Source organism: Acomys russatus, chromosome 14 (assembly GCF_903995435.1).
Source record: "Acomys russatus chromosome 14, mAcoRus1.1, whole genome shotgun sequence".
Taxonomy (NCBI): Eukaryota; Metazoa; Chordata; class Mammalia; order Rodentia; family Muridae; genus Acomys; species Acomys russatus.
This window is the reverse complement of record NC_067150.1, coordinates 14,868,041-14,891,177: the sequence shown is the minus strand read 5'-3', so window position 1 is coordinate 14,891,177 and position 23,137 is coordinate 14,868,041. Positions and strand designations below refer to the sequence as shown.

At 42.8% G+C, this 23,137-nt stretch overlaps 1 protein-coding gene across 5 annotated transcripts in view; it reads left to right on the top strand.

Annotated features, from left to right (window-relative positions):
- Positions 1–22,578, top strand: part of LOC127198141 (zinc finger protein 561-like) — a 29,387-nt gene extending 6,809 nt beyond the window's left edge. Inside the window, exons 2-8 of one of the 5 annotated variants that reach the window (XM_051155939.1) lie at positions 10,319–10,479; positions 11,623–11,777; positions 12,439–12,527; positions 13,365–13,491; positions 17,695–17,775; positions 19,560–19,639; positions 20,042–22,578. In XM_051155939.1, coding sequence (XP_051011896.1) covers positions 11,753–11,777; positions 12,439–12,527; positions 13,365–13,491; positions 17,695–17,775; positions 19,560–19,639; positions 20,042–21,454 — 1,815 coding nt within the window. In that variant the 5' untranslated portion in view covers positions 10,319–10,479; positions 11,623–11,752 and the 3' untranslated portion in view covers positions 21,455–22,578. Of the gene's footprint in view, positions 1–10,318; positions 10,480–11,598; positions 11,778–12,438; positions 12,528–13,364; positions 13,492–17,694; positions 17,776–19,559; positions 19,640–20,041 lie in introns of those variants that run through there. The other 4 variants (XM_051155942.1, XM_051155941.1, XM_051155940.1 and 1 more) reach the window with 4 other exon arrangements.
- The last annotated feature ends 559 nt before the right edge of the window (positions 22,579–23,137 follow it).

Below are 23,137 nucleotides of genomic sequence, written 5' to 3'. Positions count from 1 at the left end.
CTATAATCCCAGCACTTGGGTGGCAGAGGCAGGCAGATTGCTGTGAGTTCAAGGCCAGCCTGGTCTACAAAGCAAGTCCAGGACAGGCAAGGCTAACACAGAGAAACCCTGTCTCGAAAAACCAAAAGAAAAAAAAAAAAAAGAAAAGAAAAAGAAAAAGAAGTACATAAGTAATACACAAATATTATGTACTTTTTACATAGGGAATTTAAGCATCTGCATTATTTGGGATCTATAGGGCACCTGGGACCCCAGGGAACATCTACTATGTACTATATTGCAGAATTTTGGGCTGGGGAGATGGGTCAGTGGTTAAAGCCTTTTCTGGGTTCTGGAGAATGGAGTTTGGCTCCCTAAACCCGTGTAAATGTTGGGAGGGTGTGGCAGCCAGTCTGTAATTTTAGCACTTAGGAGGCAGAGATAAAGATCTGTTCAGTAAGCTGACTAGTTAGACTAGCTGAATCTGCAAGCTCTCAATAATTTGGAGAGCAATTGAGGAAGGCTTTTGATAATCAAATTCAGGCCTCTTTATTGACACATATGTACCTGTACCTAGCATATGTTTCTGTGATGGCAGTTCTTGTTTGTCAACTTGACTGCATTTGGAATTGCCAAAAACCAAGCTCATGGGTATACCTGTGAGGCACTACTTCTTTTTTCTCTAAGATTTATTTATTTATTATGTGTACAATGTTATGTCTACATGTGCACCTGCACACCGAAAGAGGACATGAGCCACCATGTGGGACCAGGGAACTGAATTCAGGTCTCCTCCAAGAGCAAGGTACATTCTTTTTTGTTTGTTTTTTTGAGACAGTTCTCTGCATAGCCTTGGCTGTCCTGCACTCACTTTGTAGACCAGGCTGGTCTCAAACTCACAGCGATGCGCCTGCCTCTGCCTCCCAAGTGCTGGGATTAAAGGCGTGTGCCACCACCGCCCGGCTGGTTTTGTTTATTTTTATATTCAGGGAGGAGGTCAGAGGACAGCTTTAAGAGGTGACTGATCCATCTTCTTGGTCCTGAGCTCTTTCAGCTTTGTCAGTATGGCCAGTTAGCACCCTGGGATCCCACCAGTGGAATATACAGAAGGGGATAAGGACATTGTCAAGCTGCCTGGCCCCTTGGTTCCCTCTCGCAGAGGACATGTCTGGCTGTTACCCATGGAGTAATTCCAGCCCTCCTGTGTGTGTCAGTGATCACCAAGAGTTCTAGGAGCAAGTTACTCGGGATACTCCTTCAGGGAGGTGAAGGGCTAGTCTGAGAAGGAGGAGGAATTCCAAGATGGACTGCATGCAAACACCTTGTGCTAAGGGTGGACCAAAGCCTTGAAGATGCGAGGTGAGCACTCTGTACTGAGTGCATCCCTAGCCAGCGATCTTAGTTCTAGATCACCTTTGGGATTCAGACAGGTCACAAATACCTTGATACCCTGTGTCCTTTCAGATAGGACAGTCCAGAATGTGTGTATATGAGAGAAAGGGGACAGGGAGGGGACAACACAGCTGACCTGGAATTCCTTAGGCTTCCAAGTGTGTGTCCCCATGTCCATAGTAACTTCATACAGTTGTCCTTGTCACCAATCTTGTTTTTGTACGCCCTTGATTGTCCAGACAAAAGATTGCTAGCTCCTCATGCGTCAGTGTGCAGGCATCCTGGCAAGGCAAACAGCAAACACACTTTTTGAGGTTCTGTACTGATGGTTTTTTTTTTTTTTTCTTTTAAAGTTTCTTTTAAGACAAGGTTTCTCTGTGTGTAGCCTTGGCTGTCCTGGACTTGATTTGTAGACCAGGCTGGCCTTGAACTCATAGATATCCTCCTGTCTCTCTCTTGCCTCTGTGAGTGCTGGGATTACAGAGGTGTGTGCCACCGAGCCTGGCTGGTTTTTTGGTTTTGTTTTTGAGATGTTTTTAACTATGCATTTTATTCTTTTAAAAAAATCTCTCTGTGTGTATGATATATGTGTGTATATGAGGTGTGTGAGTGTGTTTATATGAGTGTAGAATCAGGGCACCCTCAGATGTGAGCCCTGGCCTTCTAACTTGTTTGAAGGCAGAGTCTGTCCTTTATGTCGCCAAGCTTCCTGGCATTTCTGGGCTGCTTCTCGCTCAACTTCCCACCTCTCTGTAGGCTCCCTGGATTACAAACATTCACGCTGCTGCTGCTTCTGGATTTGCCTGCTTTCTGGGGAGTTGAACTGAGGTCTTCATGCTTGCAAGGCAAATGCTTTGCCTACTCCTTAGCCCTCAGCACTGGGACGATTTTCAATAAATAGAAATCTTCAGAATTCAGTGGGACGATAGAAATTCATCTCTTTGCTCTCCTCTGGGGGGGGGGGTAGTGCTAATGTGTCATGCAGGCTCATTCGTGAGCCACCATGTGGTTGCTGGGAATTGAACTCAGGACCTCTGGAAGAGCAGACAGTGCTCATATCTACTGAGCCATCTCTCCAGCCCTGCAGGCTCACTTGTGAAATGGGTCTTGTCCTAAGTTGGGGAACACTGCAACTGAAACCAGTGTTGACGAAGTCTATCACAAGTTCTCACTAGAAGTTCTTGTAATTTACCTTCCCTTTTGTGGGACGATTGGGTTCATGTAGTCTAGGCCAACCTCCAGCACTGGGAATGACCTGGAGCCCCTGCCAGCTACCTTCACAGGGTTTAGCCTACAGGCATATATGCTCCTGCGCCTGGTTTTATGTAGTGCTAGAGATAGCACACATCTCTGTTTTGTTTTGTTTTGAGACAGAGTTTTTTCTATGTAGCCTTGGCAGTCCTGGACTCACTTTGTAGACCAGGTTGGCCTCGAACTCACAGAGATCTGCCTGCCTTTGCCTCCCTGAGTGCTAGGATTATAGGTGTGCACCACTGCGCCCGGCCAGACCACACAGTTTCATGTTTGCTAGCTAACCATGCTACCCAGTGAATCACATCATCAGCCCATTCAGTGTCTTCTTTCTGCCACAAGGTCTTGGTGTAATTGTCAGGCTGGCAAAGATTCGTGGGCTTGCTGAGTGCTGGGATTACAGGTGTACACTGCTACCACACTCAGCTGGAGTACAGTGTTTCCTGTACTATTCTTATTTGATGGCAGATTGTTGGTGTGGACCTAAACATAATAGGTTTAGTGAATCAAGTGACTCATTCATTTTAGGAAATTCTAGCCATCTGATATATATTGATATCTTGTACTTGTTCAGCCTTTGTTGTTTAGTTGTTCAAGGCCAAACTGTCCTCCTTTTGAGAATAACTTCACCCAGAAAGTATCACAGATTTGGTTCATGTTACCTAAAAGCTGTACATTGAGTCTCCTCATGGCCTTTGTCAGGGGTTGTTAACAGCCTCCTATTTTTCTTGGTCTGCATGGTCATTTAAGCTAAGTGCTGGAGAAGCTTACAGTATAGCCTGAGCTGCTGCAGAGCGCTTTCTTGCCTTGGTCTCATAGAAAACTGGAATTCTTTTTTTTTTTTCTTTTCTTTCAAGACAGGGCTTCTCTGTGTAGCCTTGGCTGTCCTGGACTCACTTTGTAGACCAGGCTGGCCTCGAACTCAGCGATCCACCTGCCTCTGCCTCCCGAGAGCTGGGATTAAAGGGATGCGCCACCATGCCCGGGTCTAAAACTGGAATTCTTAAAAGTGACTGTAGACTGGTTTAAAGTGAAGACTATTCTGTCATTTGCAACATGGACAAGCATGGTGCATGTTGTATTAAGGGAAATAAAGGGAAATATCAATCCCTCATGAACTGCCGTGTATAGGAAAAGTTGAAGGAAGACTGTCAACTTCATTGGATTGAGAGATGTTTAGTCTATTGAGGAGCACAGCTCTGGGCATTTCTGTGACAGTGGTTTGAGAAAGGATTAGATTATGAGGGTTAGCTTAGTGAATGATTTGATAAACTATTGGAACATGATGGGGCCTGACTGAAGGAAAGCAATTGGTCATGTTTTTGGGGGTTGTGTCTTAGCTTCTTGTTGCTATGTTGCTCTGCTTCCTGCTTGACACTTGTAAAGAACCTTTGGAGTGGACGTAAACAACGCACACCCTTATAAAAGTCTGTTTTAAACCTTGTCTGCCAGATGCTCCTGCTACAGTGATGCTCTGCCCAAGCACATAGCACCCCTGCGCTGATCCCTTGGAAACTGAGCAAGTAAATCTTTCTATAAAAGTTATTAATTTATGCCAGGCATGGTGGTCTTTAATCCCAGCACTTGGGATGGGAGACAGACAGGCACATCTATGAATTTGAAGCCAGCCTGGTCCACATATTGAGTAGCCAAGGCTACATAGTGAGACCCTGTCTCAAACTCCAGCCCCCCAAAGCTGTGTGTGTGTGTCCGTGTCCCTCTGTAATATGTGTGTGTGAGAGTGGGCATATGCGTGCCACTTTTGGTCTTCTACTGTGGGTTCAGGGATTAGTTCAGGGTCAGTCTTACCCATTGAGCCATATTCAAGCCCAGAAATCCTTCTTTTAATTTCTTGTTAGGTAATCTATAACTGGGGAAAGTGATAGAAAGATTTATCCAGAATACGAAAGTTAAGTTTTTAGGAGGCAAGGTGTCATGTATCCCAGGCTGGCCTAGTGCTCACTCATTAGTCAAGGATGACTTCCTCTTTTCACTTTCCAAGTGTTGGAATTCCAGGTGTCATCACCAGTATGGCTGGTACCAAGGCTTCATGAATGGCAGCCAAGCATGTTATCAACTGAGCAGCACCCTCAGACTGGTAGGGATTTTTTTCCCCTAAAGATTTATTTATTTGTTATATACAGTGTTCTGCCTACATGTATGCCTGCAGGCCAGAAGAGGGCACCAGATCTCACTATAGATGGTTGTGAGCCACCATGTGATTGCTGGAAATTGAATTCAGGACCTCTGGATGAGCAGTCAGTGCTCTTAACCTCTGAGCCATCTCTCCAGCCCCTGGGATCTTTTAAAATATTTATTTATTTTTTAAGAAAACATTTTAAAATTTATTTTTACTTATTCTGTGTGTATGCATGTATTTTGTGTATATATAGGTCAAAGGACATTCTTTCATTCTCTGGCCTCAGCATGTACACATGCATTTGCATTCAGCCACATTCACACACCCGCCACTGGATGTGTTGTAGAACCTGGTGTACAACACCAACTGTATTTCTAACATGCAGTTCTGTTGTGTGGGGTGTTGGCTCTTGTGCTGTACAATAGATTGTTCCTGTGTTTTGTACTAGTTTTGACTCTAGTGACAGCAGCAAGTGCTTCTGAAAGTTCACTAGAAGAAATGAGCTTCCTGCTTCTAGTTCTCTCCCCAGAATGAGGGTTTTCAAGTAGATCAAAGGTTGTTTCCTGAGCAACCAGTGGTCATAATGCTTCCCTGGTCTAGGAAGCTGAGGGTGTGGTGGAAGCTTAAGAGTGTGGCTTTCATTTGAGTCCAAAGAGATTCCTCCATCTCACCTTTCACACTCTTATTCTTCACTAAATGCATTTGTAGATTTTTTTAAATTAAAATTTTATTTTATTTGGTGTGGGTGTTTTGCCTGCAGGTATGTCTGGGCACCATTGGAATTGTAATTACATATCGTTGTGAGATGCCATGTGGGTGCTAGGGATCAACCTGGAGCCTCCTGAGGAATAGCAAATACTGTTAGCCTCTGAGTCCTCTCTGGCCCCCGAGTTGCATAGGTATTGTATACTTTATTGTGTGTGTGTGTGTGTGTGTGTGTGTGTGTGTGTGTGTGTGTGTGTGTGTTTTGTAGTGCTGAACATGAAGCTCTCTGCCTCAGGAGTGCAAGGCAAGCTTCTGCTAATGAGCTCTACCTCTAGCCTATTTTGTTTTTGTATGACAGAATCTCACTATTTCCCTCTTGATGGCTTTAAAGTCAGTCTTTGCTCCTCAGCCTCCATATACAACTTGTATTTTTTCTTTTTTAAAAGATGGTGTCTCATATAGCCCAGACTGGTTTTGAACTCACTATGTAGCTGAGAATGGCCTTGAACTTCTGATCCTCCTTCCCCTACCTCAGGAGTGCTAGGGTTAGAGGCTTGTGAGACATGCCTGCTTTATGTGGTGCTGGAAGTGTATGTAATTCAGGGTTTTGTGCATTCTATCCAAGCAATACTAAGTGCAGAACATTCCCGGCTAGTTGCATAGTAAATTAACAACAACAAAAATCTTTATTTATTTACTGTGTACAGGTGTTTTGCTTTTCTGTGTGTCTGTGCACCATATGCATGGTGCCCATGGAAACCAGAAGAGGGCATTTGATCCCCAAATCTTGGAGTTAAAGAGCCAGTAGTTAGCCACTATATGGGTACTGCCTACCTAATCCTCTGGAGAGCAGCCAGTGCTTTTAACTACTAAGCCATCTCCCCAACACTTGTAATATTGTAAATGTGAAATTTCGTTTTTTTCCTTGATGCTGCAGTATCTCAGCTGAGTCAGCCAGATGCACTATTATGATAAAGGTGGTCTGTGCCTCAAATTCTCTTCACTGCTGCCACTGATAGTGACCTATTGATACCAATTAAATCCCTCTAAGACTTTTGCATGTATATTCTACCCAGGCTCTCAGGAAAAACTCCTGTGTTTTTCAGTGACAGAAACCTAAGAGAAATGTGTAACACTACTCTCTGTGAAAGATGAATTTAGGGTCTTTTTTTTTTTTTCCTCAGAAGTCTCAGTTTGTGATCTCTGCCCCATGGCTTTAGGCCTTAGGTGACGCTGAGCATCAAGATGCAAAAGCATGTGGTGAAGGAGGTTGTGTACCTCTTGGCAGCCAGAATAGGGAAAAAAAAACCAAAAACAAAACCAAAAACCCAAAACCAAAAACAAGAACAAAGACATAGGAAGGGGCAAGGGACAAGGCAGTCCCCAGTGACCTTCTTCCTCCAGCTGGGTCCTCTCTGCCTTTTCTCTCCTTGAGGCTACCTGTGATGGTTTATACGGACTTTCCACTAATGGGACCTAGAATTGTCCAGGAGATGAGCCTCTGCGCATGCCTGGGAGAAGTACCTAGCGCAGGCTGATATAGGTGGTGGCACCCTACGTATAGAGAGCGTGGTTTTATGGGTCTTGGACGGGGATGAAGGAACGGAGCAGCAGTATTCATTGCAGGAGAATGTGGCTGGGTGTGGTGGGTGTGGACCTGTAACCCCAGTACTAGAGGGGTGCGGAGATAGGCAGAACCCTGTAGGGATCCAGTCTATTCTAAACAGAAATCCCCAAGGACACTAAGAGAGAGTGTCTCAAAAAATAAGAGCCATAGAGAAAGACACCAAACATGAGTTTCTGGCTTCCACATATGCCTGCTCAAGTGAGTACAACCACATACACAAGTAAAAACGACTTACACAATTCACATTTTCCCATTTATTTATTTTGTGCGGGTGTAGTGAGGCATGCCATGGCATATGTATTGAGGCCAAAGGACAGTTTGTGATCTGGGAATCAAACTCAGGTTGTTAGACTTGATGGCATCCACGTTTATCCAATGAGCCATTTCACAGATTTAAAACAAAACAAAACCCCAAAACAGCAACAAATAAAAAAAACTCCAGCCAAACAAAAACAAAATGAAATGCCCAGTTGGAAAGCCGTGAGAGGAGAATTGCTGTAAGTTTGTAACCAGCGTGGGCTATGAAGTAAGACAGAAGATGCCAGCATGGTTGGGGGTGTACTTGGCTAGCATGCATGAGCCCCTAAGTTCTATCCCAACGTTGGTTGAAAAGTAAACAATGCTACTGCTGGTCTTTGAAGTGACATCTGCTTTGCGTTGCAGTCACCCACAGATAACCATGTGAGTCATGTGATTTTACTGGGTATCTTTCCTACTGTACGGATCACTGCTCCATCCTGTATCTTCATCCTCAGCATGGGTGAACAGAAGGACAAGATTCTAGGAATAGTGAGCTCTATCCGTCCTTCGAGTCTAAATGTGGCTTTTGGGACATTAGTTAGCCCAGCATTTGGGATTCATCAGCGATAGAGTCAGCTGCATAGGGATTTTGTGTGGGTGAATTTGGTTGGTGGTTAGTGAGCTATGGAACTTTCAGAGTTCATTGAAACGTCACTGTGTAGAGCACTAGTTATACTGGTATTGTGTTGGATTTATGAAATATCATTATTTGTGGGGAGAGAGCATATGCCTCAGTGTGCATGTGGAGATCAGAGGACAACTTTCAGCAGTCACTTCTCATTCTAGCACATGGACCCTGGGAATAGTTAGGATTCAAGTCATCAGACTTAGCAATAGGAACCGTTGCCTATCCAGCCATCTCACTGGCCCTTATTTATTTATTTGCTCTGTGTGTGTGTGTGTGTGTGTGTGTGTGTGTGTGTTAGGGTGTTGGGTACTGGAACTGAACCTAGGGTGTGCCATATACTTGCTAGGCAAGTGCTCTAACATCGAGCTAGATGTTAGCCCTTTTTAACTTTTTGAGTGGCCTTGAACTCATTCTGTAGCCCAAACTGGCTTTGAACTTTTCGTTCTTATCTTTTTTTCTTGACCCTCCCCAGTAGCTGGGATTACAGGTATGGTGCTTGAAAAATTAACTATTGCTATTTAGCCCGAGCTGGCTTTGAAATCTTCCTTCTTTCGTCTTGAAAGTGTTGGGATTACAAAGCCTCCCCCATCATACCTGGCTTTCATAGGTTTTTGTTTCTGTTTGTTTAAAGAGCCAATCTTTAAAGTATATATTGCAATGTAACAATAAAAGAAAAACAAAGGAAATTTGTTGAAGAAATGAAAGCATGTTTGAAAACAAAAAAGTCAACCACTCTGGCTGAGCAGCATATAGCTGTAGTGGGTGAGCACTTGCCTAGTGTGCTCAAAGTCCTAGGTTCTGTCCCCAGCATCATGAAGAGGACTTTGATGGCACATCAGAGGTAGAGGCAAGATTGTGAGTTCAAGGCCAACCAAGTCTTGAGTGGGGGTAGATAAAGAGAAGAAAAAGATAAAATTGACACTTAAAAAAAAATCTGGTAGTCTGTTTTCAAAAGATATGACATATTAAAGAGCCTGGCAGATTTTGACCTGACCTTCACCCTGTGCCAGCATGAAGAAGAAAGGACATTTATTTATTTATTTACTTATTTATTTGGTTTTTCGAGACAAGGTTTCTCTGTGTAGCCTTGGCTGTCCTGGACTCGCTGTTGGCCTCGAACTCTCGGCGATCGGCCTGCCGCTGCCTCCCGAGTGCTGGGATTACAAGGCGTGCGCCACCATGCCCAGCGAAAGGGCATTTATTTATAATTCTATTTTCAACCAAGACCCTAGTACTTGAAATGTGCTGAGTGTGTGTGTGTGTGTGTGTATAGATGCCAGAGGTAAATGTTAGGTGTCTTCTGCAGTCACTCTTATTTTACCTTATTATTTTTTTAGAGATTTATTTTTATTGTTATTTATTGTCTTTTTGTGTGCCGTGTGAGTGTGGGTACACTTGGAGGCCAAAAGAGTCATTAGATTCTCTGGAGCTAGAGATCACAAGTGGTGTGGCGTCTGGGAACTGAACTGCTCTTAATTGCTCAGCCATCTCTGTAGCCCTCACCTACCTTATTTTTTGAGACAGGCTTTCTTGCTGAACCCAGTACTTTGTAGTTTAATGAGACTGGCCAGTGATCTTCCCATCTTTGCCTCCCCAAACCTGGTATTACATGCCTAAAGTTATATGTGGGTGGTGATGACAGAACCCAGGTCGTCGTGCTTGCACGTTAAGCACTTTACTGACTGAACTATCTTCCCATTGGATTTTGGTTTGGTTGGTTTTTGAGACAGGGTTTCTCTGTGTAGCCTTGGCTGTTCTGGAGTTGCTTTGTACTCCAGACTGACTTTGAACTCACAGAGATCTGCCTGCCTCTGCCTTCCTCAAGTGCTGGGATCAAAGGCGTGCACCACTGTGCCTGACTTTTTTTTAAGGCTTTAAACAAATTTAAATTTATTCTTATTTTATATGAATGAATGTTTCGTCTGCATGTATGTGTACCACTTTTATGTCTGGTGTCTTCATAGTGTGAGTTTGTTATTTGGGTGCTGGGAATTAAACCCAGGTCCTCAAGAAGAGCAACCAATGCTCTCAGGTTTTTTGTTTTGTTTTGTTTTTTGTTTTTTGTTTTGCTTTTTTGTCTTTTTAAATAACTGTCAATTCTTGTTCCAATCTCTTCATAGAAGATGAAACGGGCAGTGCTAGTTTTCTTTTTGTGTTGCCATCTTGTCCCAACTCAGTTTGTAGTTTGTGCTTCCTATGTGTGCGTGTACAGGATTCTCCCTACCTGCTTGATTTTCCCTGTAGCATTTATGAAGTAATATATCAGTTCTTTTGTTATGATTATATTTCCCCATAGGACTTCTAGATCTTTACAGAACAGGATATTTTCTGTGTCCTTCCCTGCTCTGCTCATGCCTACCACAGGAATAGGACTTCCTAATAATTTGCTGAAAGAATTAAAGAATAAGCCAGACCTGAAATAAACTTCCAGTACCTACAGTAAATGAAATAGAAGAGGTAAGATTATTTGTAATGTTTTTTTATTTTAAACCATATGTTGAAAGTACCATTTTAGTATATAATAAAGAGTTCAGCTGCTTACGTTCTTTCCAGACATAGTTGATTTATGTTTATAATAAATTGAGATTAGTAGTTTTAAAAGATTCAGAATCTGGGGTTGTAGATTAGTGGTAGAGTGTGTATTTAGCTTGTGGCCCTGGGGAGCAGTTCAGTCATGCACACAGGCCTGGGGATGTCGCCTCACGGTAGAGTGCTTGTCTGGCATACACAAAGCCCTGAGTTCTATCCCCAGCACCACACAAAGCAGGCCTGGTGGGGCACATCTGCAATCCCAGTAGCTGTGAGATAGAAGTGGAAGGATCAGAGGTTCAGAGTCATCCTCAGCTGCATGGTGAGTTCAAGGCCAGCCCCTGTATCACAGTGTGTGAGGTATTGTCCTTAAAAAAAGGAAAAGAAAAAAAAAAGTAGATTCAGTAGATAAGCTGTTTTAAACTTTGTTTGTTTGTTTCTTAAGAAAGGTTGTCTCTATGTAGTTGAGGTTCTAACTTACAGCCTTCTTGCCTTGGCTCTTTAAGTGCTAGTATTATAAGTGGGTACCATTGTGCCCTGTGCCAAGCCGACTTCAAAGGTGTCAGATAATTGTCATGTTGATTTTTAAAAATATTTTAATTTTGGTTTTTAAAAATTAAGTCATAATACGTACATGTGAAACAGTCATTTACATATGGAACTAGTGACTCCTGCATAGCGCTAGAGTGGGCCCATGTCCTCTCGCCATGTTAGGGAGCAATAGCAGTCATAGAAAGTCGAGCTTTCTGGGCAAACTCAGCTCCCTCAAGTCTCAGTTCATTTCCAGACTGGGCAATACTAGACTGATTCCTAGTGCTGCCTCAGTGTGGGTGTTTCAGCGTGGGTAATGCTATCTAGTGTGTAGAGTGGTTATGATAACATGTGAGCTTATATATGTAAAGACCCTAGCACAACTTCTGATAAAACTATAAATGTTAATTGGTATGCGTACGGCTATTGTTAGATGTTTGCTGGTGGGTTTCACATATATTATCTGCAGAGAGTGAGCACTACTGTGTGATGTTTGCTGACTGATGTTCGATGTTGCTGATTAATGATTGATGTGAACAGGACTCCATATAACCCTGTATTAAGAGGAATGGAGATTGCCTCTGTCCACTTAGATTCATAAGCTGTCCCGAAGTGATCTTGGCATCAGGGAAGGGAGTGTTCAGGCACATTTCACCATCAGCATCACGGGATGGCAGCCATTGATTTGTCCCATGGTAAGTCCTCGTTGAAGCTCTTTTTCAGATTGTTTTAGGTCTCTCCTGCACAGCAAACTCCAGTGGGCAGGGCTTCAGGAGTTCACCTACAAAGGGCTGAAGTGGGCCCTATAATAGGGCCCTGTGACTCAGGGCCCGGCGTGTGTGCTTTCTGAAGAGATGCTGTATAATTGTCGTGAGTTGTATCACCAGGGCAATTTAGAGTCGTGTGTTTCTTTTTACTTTTTACTTTGTTTGTTAATTGTTATTGTCTGTATATATTTGTATGAGTGCAGGTAAATGCGAAAGTCAGGACATTTTTGGGGTCAGTTCTCCTTCCATTATGGGATTCTGAGGTCTGAGCACTCACATTGACTTGATGCTCCATCTCACCAGCCTCAGAGTCAACGTGTTTTGTTTTTTTTTCCCCCACACCTTAAGTCCCTGTATCTATAAAGTGAGAACACTCCCTTTCTCCAGAGTGCAGCACAGGGCCTAGCCTGGCCCCTGGCTCCAGAGGAGGCAAAATCTTGTGGCATTTCTTGGTAGGAACATGTATTTTGTGGTTTGATGAGTGTATAGATGACAGGGATGTCATACTAGCGTGGAATGGCTTGATGACATGGGAATGCTGGGATTGCAGGCAGCTCTGGGATTTGATGCCATCTTTCTTTCCTATCAGGCCTTCTTTCTAGAGAGCCTATCTACATCTACGAAGAAAACACAGAGGTAGAAGGGGCAGTCACTGACAGCCAGGCAAATGGTTACCAGGTAAAGACAAAGGATATAATTCTACCAAATAGAACTTTTTCATCTGTGATCTAGACACATTTCCTTCTTGAGTCTAGAATCTAGACAGAGTCAGACTCTAGGGCTTCTTAAAGGAAGTGCTTTCTCACTAAGGGGTGGAGGTGTCTTGAGTTTCCCTGGGGAGCAGAGCCTTATATTGGTGACATGTTATCTTGCAAATCACTCTAACATTTCTGTAATTGCTAATTAATGTGCTTGCTTCTCTGGGGATTGAACCAGGGCCTTTTTTATCCACATTAGGCACAAGCTTTACCACTGAGCTGTATCCCCAGCTTCACTAATTAATCCTACTTTGTTTAGATAGGGTCTGACTGTATAGCCTAAACTTGAACTCACTATATAGCCCTGGCTGGTTTCAACCTCCCTCCTCAGTGTTGGGGATTACAAAATGGGCCCCCACTAACTAATCTTGAGCCTTATTGATAGCTGCATGGTTTTTGTTTGGTTGAGTGTTCTGACAGATGGCAAGGAAGGTGAGAGCACCCTTTTCTCAGATGTATTTATCAGATATCTAAGGTTTGCTTAGGAATTTGCTGCCATGAGACAGTAGGACCAGAAGATCCAGCCTAGCTGTGCTGGTAGAAATTACGCTTATGATGTGCTGCTAAACTCATGTGGCAGTAGAAGGTCAGCCGAGAGTGGGTTTAGAGAGAAGAGCTCCTCGGGCCACTGAACCCTGCAGCTGGATTGAGCAGCTCTGAGAACTATGTATAGGTATTAGGCCCACCTTCCTAATTTGTCATTGAGTCCTAGCAAGACTGTTAATTGGTTCAAACCACTATGTGTGTAATGGTTTAGGATTCGGTGACCTTCGATGATGTAGCTGTGGAGTTTACCCCAGACGAGTGGACTTTACTGGACCTGACTCAGAGAAGCCTGTACAGAGAGGTGATGCTGGAGAACTATGAGAACTTGGCCGCAGTAGGTAAGGCTGCCAGCGCTCCTCACGGCCTGTACGGGACATGCACGGGACACGCTTCTTAGTGTGTTAGACACTGACTGCGTGAATCGTGAATATAGTGGAATGACAGATGAATTTTCTTTTTTAAATGAAACTGCTTTTGTGTGAGGATGGGCTACACACCTTTAATCCCAGCACTTGAGAGACAGAAGTAGAGGTAGGTGGGTGGATCTCTGAGTTCAAGGCCAGCCTGGTCTATATAGAAAATTCTAGGCCAGGCTATCCACGGCTATATAATGAAATTAAGCAAACAAAAAATGGCTTTTCTAATTTGCATGTGTCTGTGTGCGTGTGTTTATATGTGCACATGCAGAAACCAGAGGAGGGTATTAGGTGTTTTCGGCTATCATTACCTTACTCCTTTGAGGCCGACTTTCTCCCTGAACTCAGAGCTGTTATGTTATCCAGCCACTAGGACCTAGATCTTATCCACCCTCCCCCCAGCACTGTAGTTCATACAGGCACATTTGAGACCTTGCTGGGCTCGTTACGTGGCTTGCTGAGGTCAGAACTCAGGTCCTTGTGATTATGCAGCAAACACTCCTAACCAACAAGCCGTCTTCCCAGCTCCAACAAAGAAAAGTCTTACCACAATACATGATCATCTACGGTGGCAGTTCTTTTCCTTTCCCCTTCTTTTTCTTTCTCTCCTTAAAACATTTCTTTTTGTTTTTTGAGATTATAATATAATTTTCTACCATTTCACCATTCCCTTGCCTCCAAACCCTCCCATATACCCCCCCCCCCCTTTGAAATTCATGGTCTCTTTTCATTGTGTGTGTGTGTGTGTGTGTGTGTGTGTGTGTGTGTGTAAGTACAATCTGCAGTCTGCATAGTTTTATTTGTATGTATATGTTTTCAGGGCTGGCCATTTGGTATTAGGTAACCAGTTGGTGTGCTCTTCCCTGGGGAAGACTATTTGCCCCTTCAGCATCTCTTAGTCTGTAGTTTTCTGTGTAGATTGAGACTTCATGAATTTCCTCCCTCCCACATTACCATGTCTGTCCGTGTCCTCCTTGGCCAGCCTGTATTTAAGCAGTCACGTTGCTGAGACTTTATGTGCATAGCTCTGATGTTACTAAGAGACACAGTCGCACAGCAAACTCCCCGATCCTTTGGCTTCTATAGTCTTCCCACCTCCTCTTCTGAAATGTTCTCTGAACCATTTATATCTGTACCCCATTTATGTGTATTATGGGTGCTGGAGTTGTATTGTACGTGTGTCCCTTGGGACTGGGCTCCACAGCTCTGCATTTTGATTCTTTGTGGTTTTCTGTAACAGGACTCCTTGTTGCAAAGAGACATTCCTTTGGTGAGGGGTGAGGACTACACTTATCTGTGGGTGTAAAGACAAATATTTAGAATGTAGTTGGATTGTGCTGGTTTAGTAAAGTGGGGGCCGTAGATTCTCCAAGATCCATGGTTTCCAGTACCAGGCACGGCTTTCCTCTTGTTTATTGGGTCTTAAGGCCAATTTAGAAAGCTGTTGGTTACCTCCAGGGCATGTGTGTCACTTCTGTACCCTTATGGTTATCATGCCATGCTAGTTGTTATGGTTCAGAGATAATCATAGCTGGACTGGACTCTTGTTTGCTTCCCTGTTTTGGAAGCTTGTGTGGCACCTTCTGGTACCATGAGATCTAGTCCTCGGGGAGGAACCATTCAGGTCACCTATAGACCAGTGTCTGACAAACATGGTGTGTTCAACAGTAGGAACTTACCCTTCTACCTCTATGGGGTAACCAAGGGCAGCAGCAAAAGTGTGTAATGTTTTTGGAGTCTTTTGGACAGCTCTGTTCAAGAACTCAAAAGAGGGCTTCTCATGCCTGGTGTTGAGTTTTTGTTAGATGGCTTGTTGCTCTTGGAGGGAGCATTGTCAGCCCAGGTGGGAAAATTCCATTTAAACTATTTATCTATATCTATGCACTGACTTATGTGTGTATTTTTAGGTAGGCAGTTTAATAGTATAGTCATACTTATTTCCCTCCTCCCTCCTGTATTTTCTCCCTCCCTCTTCTTAACTAAAGCCCCCCCCCCTTTTTCCTACTTCCCATTTCTGATCACCCTGCTGTTCTCCTATTACTTCCCCCTCTCCTGAACTCTGGCAGTGGTCCTGCCTGGTTTCCTCATTTCTGCAGTTACTCCAGGTAGTATACTCACATCTGAAGATTCGGAGCTTGGAGCTCCAAATGGGAGAATGTGAGAGAGTCATCTTTCTGCCTCTTGTATACCTCACTCACTATGATTTTTTTTCTAATTCCATCTTTTTTTTTTTTTTTTGTTTTTTCCGAGACAGGGTTTCTCTGTGTAGCCTTGGCCATCCTGGACTCACTTTGCAGACCAGGCTGGCCTCGAACTCACAGTGATCCGCCTGCCTCTGCCTCCCGAGTGCTGGGATTAAAGGCGTGCGCCACCACGTCCGGCTCTCTAATTCCATCTATTTACCTGCAAAATTTATGATTTCATTTTTTTCTTCACCATAAGTTATATGTACTATATTTTCATTATTCACTTGTTGATTGAAGGACATTTAGGTTGTTTCCAGTTTCTAGCTATTGTGAATAGAGCATCGGTGAACATGGCTGAGCAAGTATTTGTGGAATAGGATTTCAAGTCCTTTAGGTATATGCCATGGAGTGGTATAGCTGGGTCATGTGGTAGGTTTATTTCTAGCCTTTTGAGAGGTCTCTGCACTGATTTCCATAGTGGCTGCACCAATTTGCAATCCTACCAACAGTGATTAATGGTTCCCTTTTCCCCTCATCCCCTTCAACATTTTTATTGGCTGTTTTGTTGATCTTTGTTATTCTGAGTGGGATATCTCATGGTTGTTTGGATTTACATGTCCATCAGTGGTAAGGATTCTGAACATTTAAGAAAAAAAATTTTTTTTCATGTAATACGTTTTGGTCATATTTTCCCATCTTTAGCTCCTCCTAGATTTTCTCCAATGGTGGACATTTAGAAAAGATTTTCAGCCGGGAGCAGTGGCGCACACCTGTAATCCCAGCACTCAGGGAGGCAGAGGCAGGTGGATCGCTGAGGCCAGCTTGGTTTACAAAGTTCAGGACAGCTAGCTAGGGTTACACAGAGAGACCCTGTCTCAAAAAAACCAAACAACAACAACAAAAAGTTGTTTCGTTGAGTGGTGGTAGTGGTGCACACTTTTCATCCTAGCACTCTTAATCCTACCACTTCCGAGATTGAAGCAGGCAGATCTCCCTGAGTCAGAGGCCAGCCTGATCTACAGAGCGAGTTCCAGGAAAGTCAAGGCTACACACAGAAAAACCTTGAATTAAAAACAAGCAAAGAAACAAAAGGTATTTCTTAGCAATTTTTTTCTTTTTTGAGAACTCTGTTTTTTGTTGTTGTTTCTTTTCATTTCTATATTTTTTTTAAAAACAGGCTTTATTTACATAGCTCTGTCTGTCCTTGAAACTCCCTGTGTAGATCAGGCTGGCCTTGAACTAAAACTCAGAGATCTGCCTATCTCTGCCTCCCAAGTGCTGGGATTAGATGTGTGCATCAGGATGTCAGTTTACCTACACACACACACCCCTCTTTCATTTTTCCCCTTTTCTTCTTTACTTTCTTTACTTTCTTCTTCTCCCCTCTCTCCTTTACCCTCACTGTGACCCTTTATTTTGGGAAGCAGAATCTTCTTTGTGTAGTCCAGGCTGGGCTCACACTTGAAATTCTCTATTCTCATCCTCCCAAGTTATGGGATTTCAAGTTTCATTCACTACTGTACCCAACATAGTAGGTTTTGTCAAGAATATGTGCGTGTGCGTGTGCGTGTGCGTGTGTGTGTGTGTGCGTGTGCACATGCATGTGTGTGTGTTGCTGGAGATGGAACCTGGTCTACATGTTAGGAAAATGCTCTACCCTTGAGCTGTAGTCCCTCTTAAAAGTGTACATCAACCTGCAGTTAGGTGGTTGAGCAAACCAGTCCCTGTTAGGACACAGAAATGGAAACATTGTCTTTTCTTTGTGGTGCTAGAGATTGTACTCAAAGCCTTATGCATGCTGTTACATTCCTCCCTCCCCGCATTTGCATTTTGAAAGAATTACCTTGCTTTCATTTGAACTATGATTTCCTTGGGCATAGGAAAGTTTGTCATCTCTTGTTTGAGCGTCTTCCACTCATATATGTTTCTGCATATGCAGGATGTCAGTTCTTCATTCCTAGTCTGACCCCCTGGTTAAAACAAGAGGAGTTGGAGACGGTGGAAAGCGCAGTTCCTCAACGTGAGTGTGCATGGAGAAGTCTGTTTGACAGGCTCAGTATTGAAGCTATTTTTCTCAGTTTGAGATAGCTTCCATTTCACATAATCTATTGTTCCTATCTATTCAGGCATACCTGTGGTCTTATAACACCATGTGCTTCCTCTTCTAAGTTTAGTATTTCAGTATTAACTGTTTTTCCAGGCCTTTCTGACTCTCCTGTTGCTGTAATTCCCACAGGATCAGTTTGTAATACATTACATAAAATGTTGTCTCTGCTTTTGCTTGTTTGTTTGTTTGTTTGTTTTTTGAGACAGTTTCTCTCTTTTGGCTGTCCTGGACAGTCTGGCCTTGAACTCACATTGCTCCAGCTGCCTTTACCTTCCGAGTGCTGGGATTAAAGGCGTGTGCCACCACCGCCTGGCGATTCTGCATTTTTGTTGTTCTTGTTTTGGAGGTGCTGTGAGGCAATCATTCTACCCACTGGGCATTCCTATTGCTATTTTTAAAAAAATATTTATTTATTCACTTTACATTCTGGTCATAGCCTCATCCCTCCTGCCAGTCCCACCCTCTCTCCCTCTCCCACATCTCCCTCCCCTATTCCTCAGAAGAGGAGAGCCCCCCCTTACCACGCACCCCAGCTCTTCAAGTCTCATCAGGACTGAGTGTCCTCTTCCCCTGTGGCCTGGCAAGGCAGTCCTGCCAGGGGGAAGTGATTGAAAAGCTGGCAGGAGAGTCCTGCTCCCCTTACTAGGGGACCCACATGAGTCCTGAGCTACCCATCAGCTACATCTTTGTGGTTGGTCTAGTTCCATTCCACGCATGGTCCTTGGTTTGGTGCTTTAGTCTCAGAAACCCTTCTGGGCCTGTTGGTTGCCTCTGTTGATCTTTTGTAGAGCTCCTGTCACCTCCAGGTCTATCACGTCTTCTCCCGACTCTTCCAATGTTTGGCTGTGAGTCTCAGCATCTGTTTTGAGATGCTGCTGTGTGTAGCCTCTCAGAGGATAACTCTGCTTGACTTCTGTCTGCAAGCATAGCAGAGTACTGTTGAGAGTAGGTGTATACATCACAGCACACTTGTAGAAGTTAGAGAACAATTTCAGAACCATTTTTCTTTTTCTTTCTTTCTTTCTTTCTTTCTTTCTTTCTTTCTTTCTTTTCTTTCTTTTTCTTTCTTTCTTTCCTCTTTTCTTTCTTTCTTTCTTTTTTTTTTTTTTTTTACCATGACAGTACCAAGGCTTAAACTCAGGTTGTCAAGTTTGGTGACAAGGTGGCCTCTACTGTATATTTTGAGACCAGGTTTCTCATTGAGATGTAGGGTTTATTGGCTAGGCAGTTTGAGCATTGAGCCTCAGGGAATCTGCCTGTCTCTTCCTCTCCAGTGCTAGGATTATGAGCATGTGCCACCATGCCTGACATTTTAAAGTGGGGTACAGGGCTCAAACTTGAGTACTTGCAGTTTACCAAATTAGCCATATTCCCTGCCTCTTTTCCTTGTTTTACTGTTACTGCTTTTGAGAGAGAGTCTTACTATTATAGCTCAGGGTACTCTCGTACTTAAAAAGGATTCTCAGACTTAGTGTCCTTTTGTGTTAAGATCACAGTTATGTACCATTATGTCTGTCTCACTTTATTTTCTTATCTTTTGGGTTTTGAGTCTTAGTCATTAATGGCTGAGCCAACTTTCCAGCCTCACTTTTATTTTATTTTCTTACTGTGGTTAATTTGAAAAGAAAGACAAATGATCCTTACCTTTTAGCTTCTTGTGTATAACTTCCTATATTTCTCTTTCTATTTGACTTCAGAATTGGAACTACAACCTAGAATTGATGATTCAGAGCTTGAGAATTATTTCAGGATGCAAAGTTCCAGTACAGTAGAAATGGTAAGATCAGCAAAGGACTTCCTATTTCATACTCAAGGAGTAGGGGTCCTTTGTAGTAAACCATACAAAGGGGATTAATTTGAGGTGGGTAGTGTGCACCTGAGAGGGACTGATACTTCTACAGAACTCTTTGGAATATCATGAATTGGGAGATTGCACAAATATATCAAAGACTTTTTGTCTCATTATTTCCACAAATGTGTTTCCAAATATGCAATTAGATATGGAAGTTTTAAGCAATTTTATGGAACTACACACCTTTTAAAAATACATATAATTAGCTAGTTATTAAGATTTTGGGAAAGAGATCTGTCATTGTGTTTAGAAAAAAAGAGAAGTCAGGGAATAATTGCATGGAAAGGAACTTTAAAATTCATAATGAACATAATGTTTTGCCTTCAGGTGGGTGATTCATCCCTTCATGAACCTTCAGGAAACCACAGTGAAGAGGATGTGTGTGACTCCAAGCTATGCGGAGATGTGTTGGGTGAACAGTTATGCCTTAACACAGAGGTGAGCATGCCAAGTCAAGGATACAGTTCTGAGTGTAACTGGTATGGGAAAGACATTCTTTCTTTGCTCAAGGAAACCTCTACTGGACAGAATGTTTCTGAGCTTAGCCAGTGTGGGAAAATCTTCAGCCTGACGCCGAACATCATATACCCAAGCACTAGTACAAATGAGAAGCCCTTTGAATGCACAGACTGTGAGACAGCCTTTTTTAACCAGTCATACTTTCAGGCAGACATGAGGCCTCACAATGGAAGTGAACCCTATGACTGGAATAAATTTGGGAATGGTTTTATTCATCCTACAAGCCTTGCTATGCATCTTCCAATTCTCAATGCAAGAAACCCCTACAAATTTGAGGAGTGTGGAAAGGACTTTCAGTATTTTGCATGCCTTAATAATCCCATGGGAATGTGCACTGGAGAAAAATTCTGTGACTGCAAGGAATGTTGGAAAGCCTTCACGGTTTCCTCACACCTAACTCAATATGTATCAATTCATACTGAAGAAAAATCCAAAGTATGTAAGATATGTGGGAAGTCCTTTGCTAATTTTTCTCGGCTTTCTGCACATGTAAAAACTCATAATGAAGAAAAGCCTTTTGTTTGCAAGGAGTGTGGAAAGGCCTTTAAAAATATGTCATACCTTAATGATCACGTTAGAATTCACACTGGAATAAAATCATACAAATGTATGGAATGTGGGAAAGCCTTCCTTCGATGGTCAGGCCTTACTGAACACATAAGAGTTCACACTGGGGAAAAGCCTTATGAATGTAAGGAATGTGGAAAAACCTTTTCTAGATCTACTCAGCTTACTGAGCATATAAGAACACACACTGGAATCAAACCTTATGAATGTAAGGAATGTGGGAAAGCCTTCACGCAGTACTCAGGCCTTGCCACACATGTACGAATTCATAGTGGAGAGAAGCCCTTTGCATGTAAGGAGTGTGGGAAGGCCTTTACCAGGACTTCTGGCCTGATACATCATGTGAGAACTCACACAGGAGAGAAGCCTTTTGAGTGTGTTCATTGTGGGAAAACCTTCATTACTTCTTCCCATCGCACTAAACATCTTAAAATTCACAGTGGCGAAAAGCCCTTTGTGTGTAATATATGTGGGAAAGCATTTATATATTCCACATCCCTTAACATTCACATGCGAACCCACACTGGAGAGAAGCCCTATATATGTAAGCAGTGTGGGAAAGCATTTGCTGTTTACTCACGTCTAAGGAAACATAGCAGAGTTCACACTGAGGAGAAGCCCTATCAATGTGAGGGTGTGGGTGTTACTATTTAGCCCATCTGTTGCCACCTTTAAATACTGAGTGACACCAAAGATCATCAGAGTAGTCTTAATTGCTTTGTGTGGGTTATAATGGCCCACACTGGCCTCAGACACCATCTTAATTTTATGAAATAGGATATTTAGTTGCCCTCTCAAACTTTTCTTCTTTTGGGCAGTGTTGAGGATTGCCTAGAACACCACACATGCTAGGCAGGCACTCAGTTGCTAAGCTACATCCCTGGAACCTTTTCATGGATATCTGAGTCTGAGCATCTGTGGGTCATAAGTGAAGGCACTATACAAGATGGCTTCATTCTGATGCTTGACTCTTAGTGATCATAACATTTCTAGATGCTATGAAATAATGAAACAGATTGATCCTTTTGTTGGTTACTGGCTGCCAGTGTGGCTTGTTAATGTGAAAATTCACTGCAAGTCAAGATAATATAGGACACAGGTGGGTTGTGGTAAGACACTCCTCCAGGCAACTACTCTGGCCCCATATGTTCTGATGAGCTTATCAAGAAATCGTTTGTATCTGTTCTAAATAACTAGTCTACTTACAGATGTTTTCCCTGTGATCCTTTATAAAGTTAAAAAAGTCCGTTCTGTCCCATCTTTTGGATCCATTTTGGATTGAAGTGGCAGTATCTTTGTTAATACAGTCCAATGTCTGTCCCTCAGTTTGGTTGAGATTGATGATCTGAGGGTGGTGAACTGAGGGTCTTGTGGATGCTAGGCAAGTACTCTTCCACTCAGCTACATCCCTAGCTTGCTTAGTCTCTTTAGTACAGATTTCTCACCTATTGTAATGTGGATAGGCTATTTGCAAGGTATATTTCTCTTTTGTTTGTCAATGTCTTCGTAGCTTCAGTGTTCTCCTCTTTCATATTTTACTAAAAACACTCAGGAGGAACCAAGTTGCTCCTTTTGAACACTTTAATTACAGATGAATTTCCAATTCTATCACTCTCACGTTCCTGTCACACAAACTGCTAGAATACAGATCTGCCAGGTTCACGAGTACTATGTATCACTAATTAGTTTTTCTTCATGTTGTAATGACATGTTCCTCCTTTGTAAGGGAGTCCTCACCAGAACAGCCTCTGCCTATCATTCAGTCTCAAAGCTCCTTGCATATGTTTAAGTGTTTTTCTTTTTTTGTTGTTGTTTTTTTGTTTTTTTTACTGCAATGTCACAGTACTACAAAACACGTAGCCAGTGCTGTCTAAATGGCTCAGAAGGTAAAGGTGCTTGTCACCAGGAACTGAATTTGATCCACACAGTGGAAGGAGAGAATGGACTGCTACAAGCTGACCTCTATTTCTACATGTGTTCCACAGCTTGTGCACATACATGTGTATACAGTACATGGCACAAGTATAACACAAAAACAACATAAACCAAGTTGCTTTAAAATTCACTTTAAAAGAAAGGATTTTTGTTTTGTTTTGTTTTTTTGAGGCTAGTTTCTTCATGTAGCTCGGGCTGTTCTGGAACTCACTCTGTAGACTAGGCTGGCCTTGAACTCACAGACTTCCTCTTGCTTCTGCCCTCCAAGTGCTGGGATTAAAGGTATATGCCACCACTGCCAGACAAAAATGACATTTTCTGTTAGCATAGTATTGGTTTCATTATGTCTGTGTATCCTTGTACTTTGTTCTCATTAGCTCACCACTTATTGGATAAAATTTT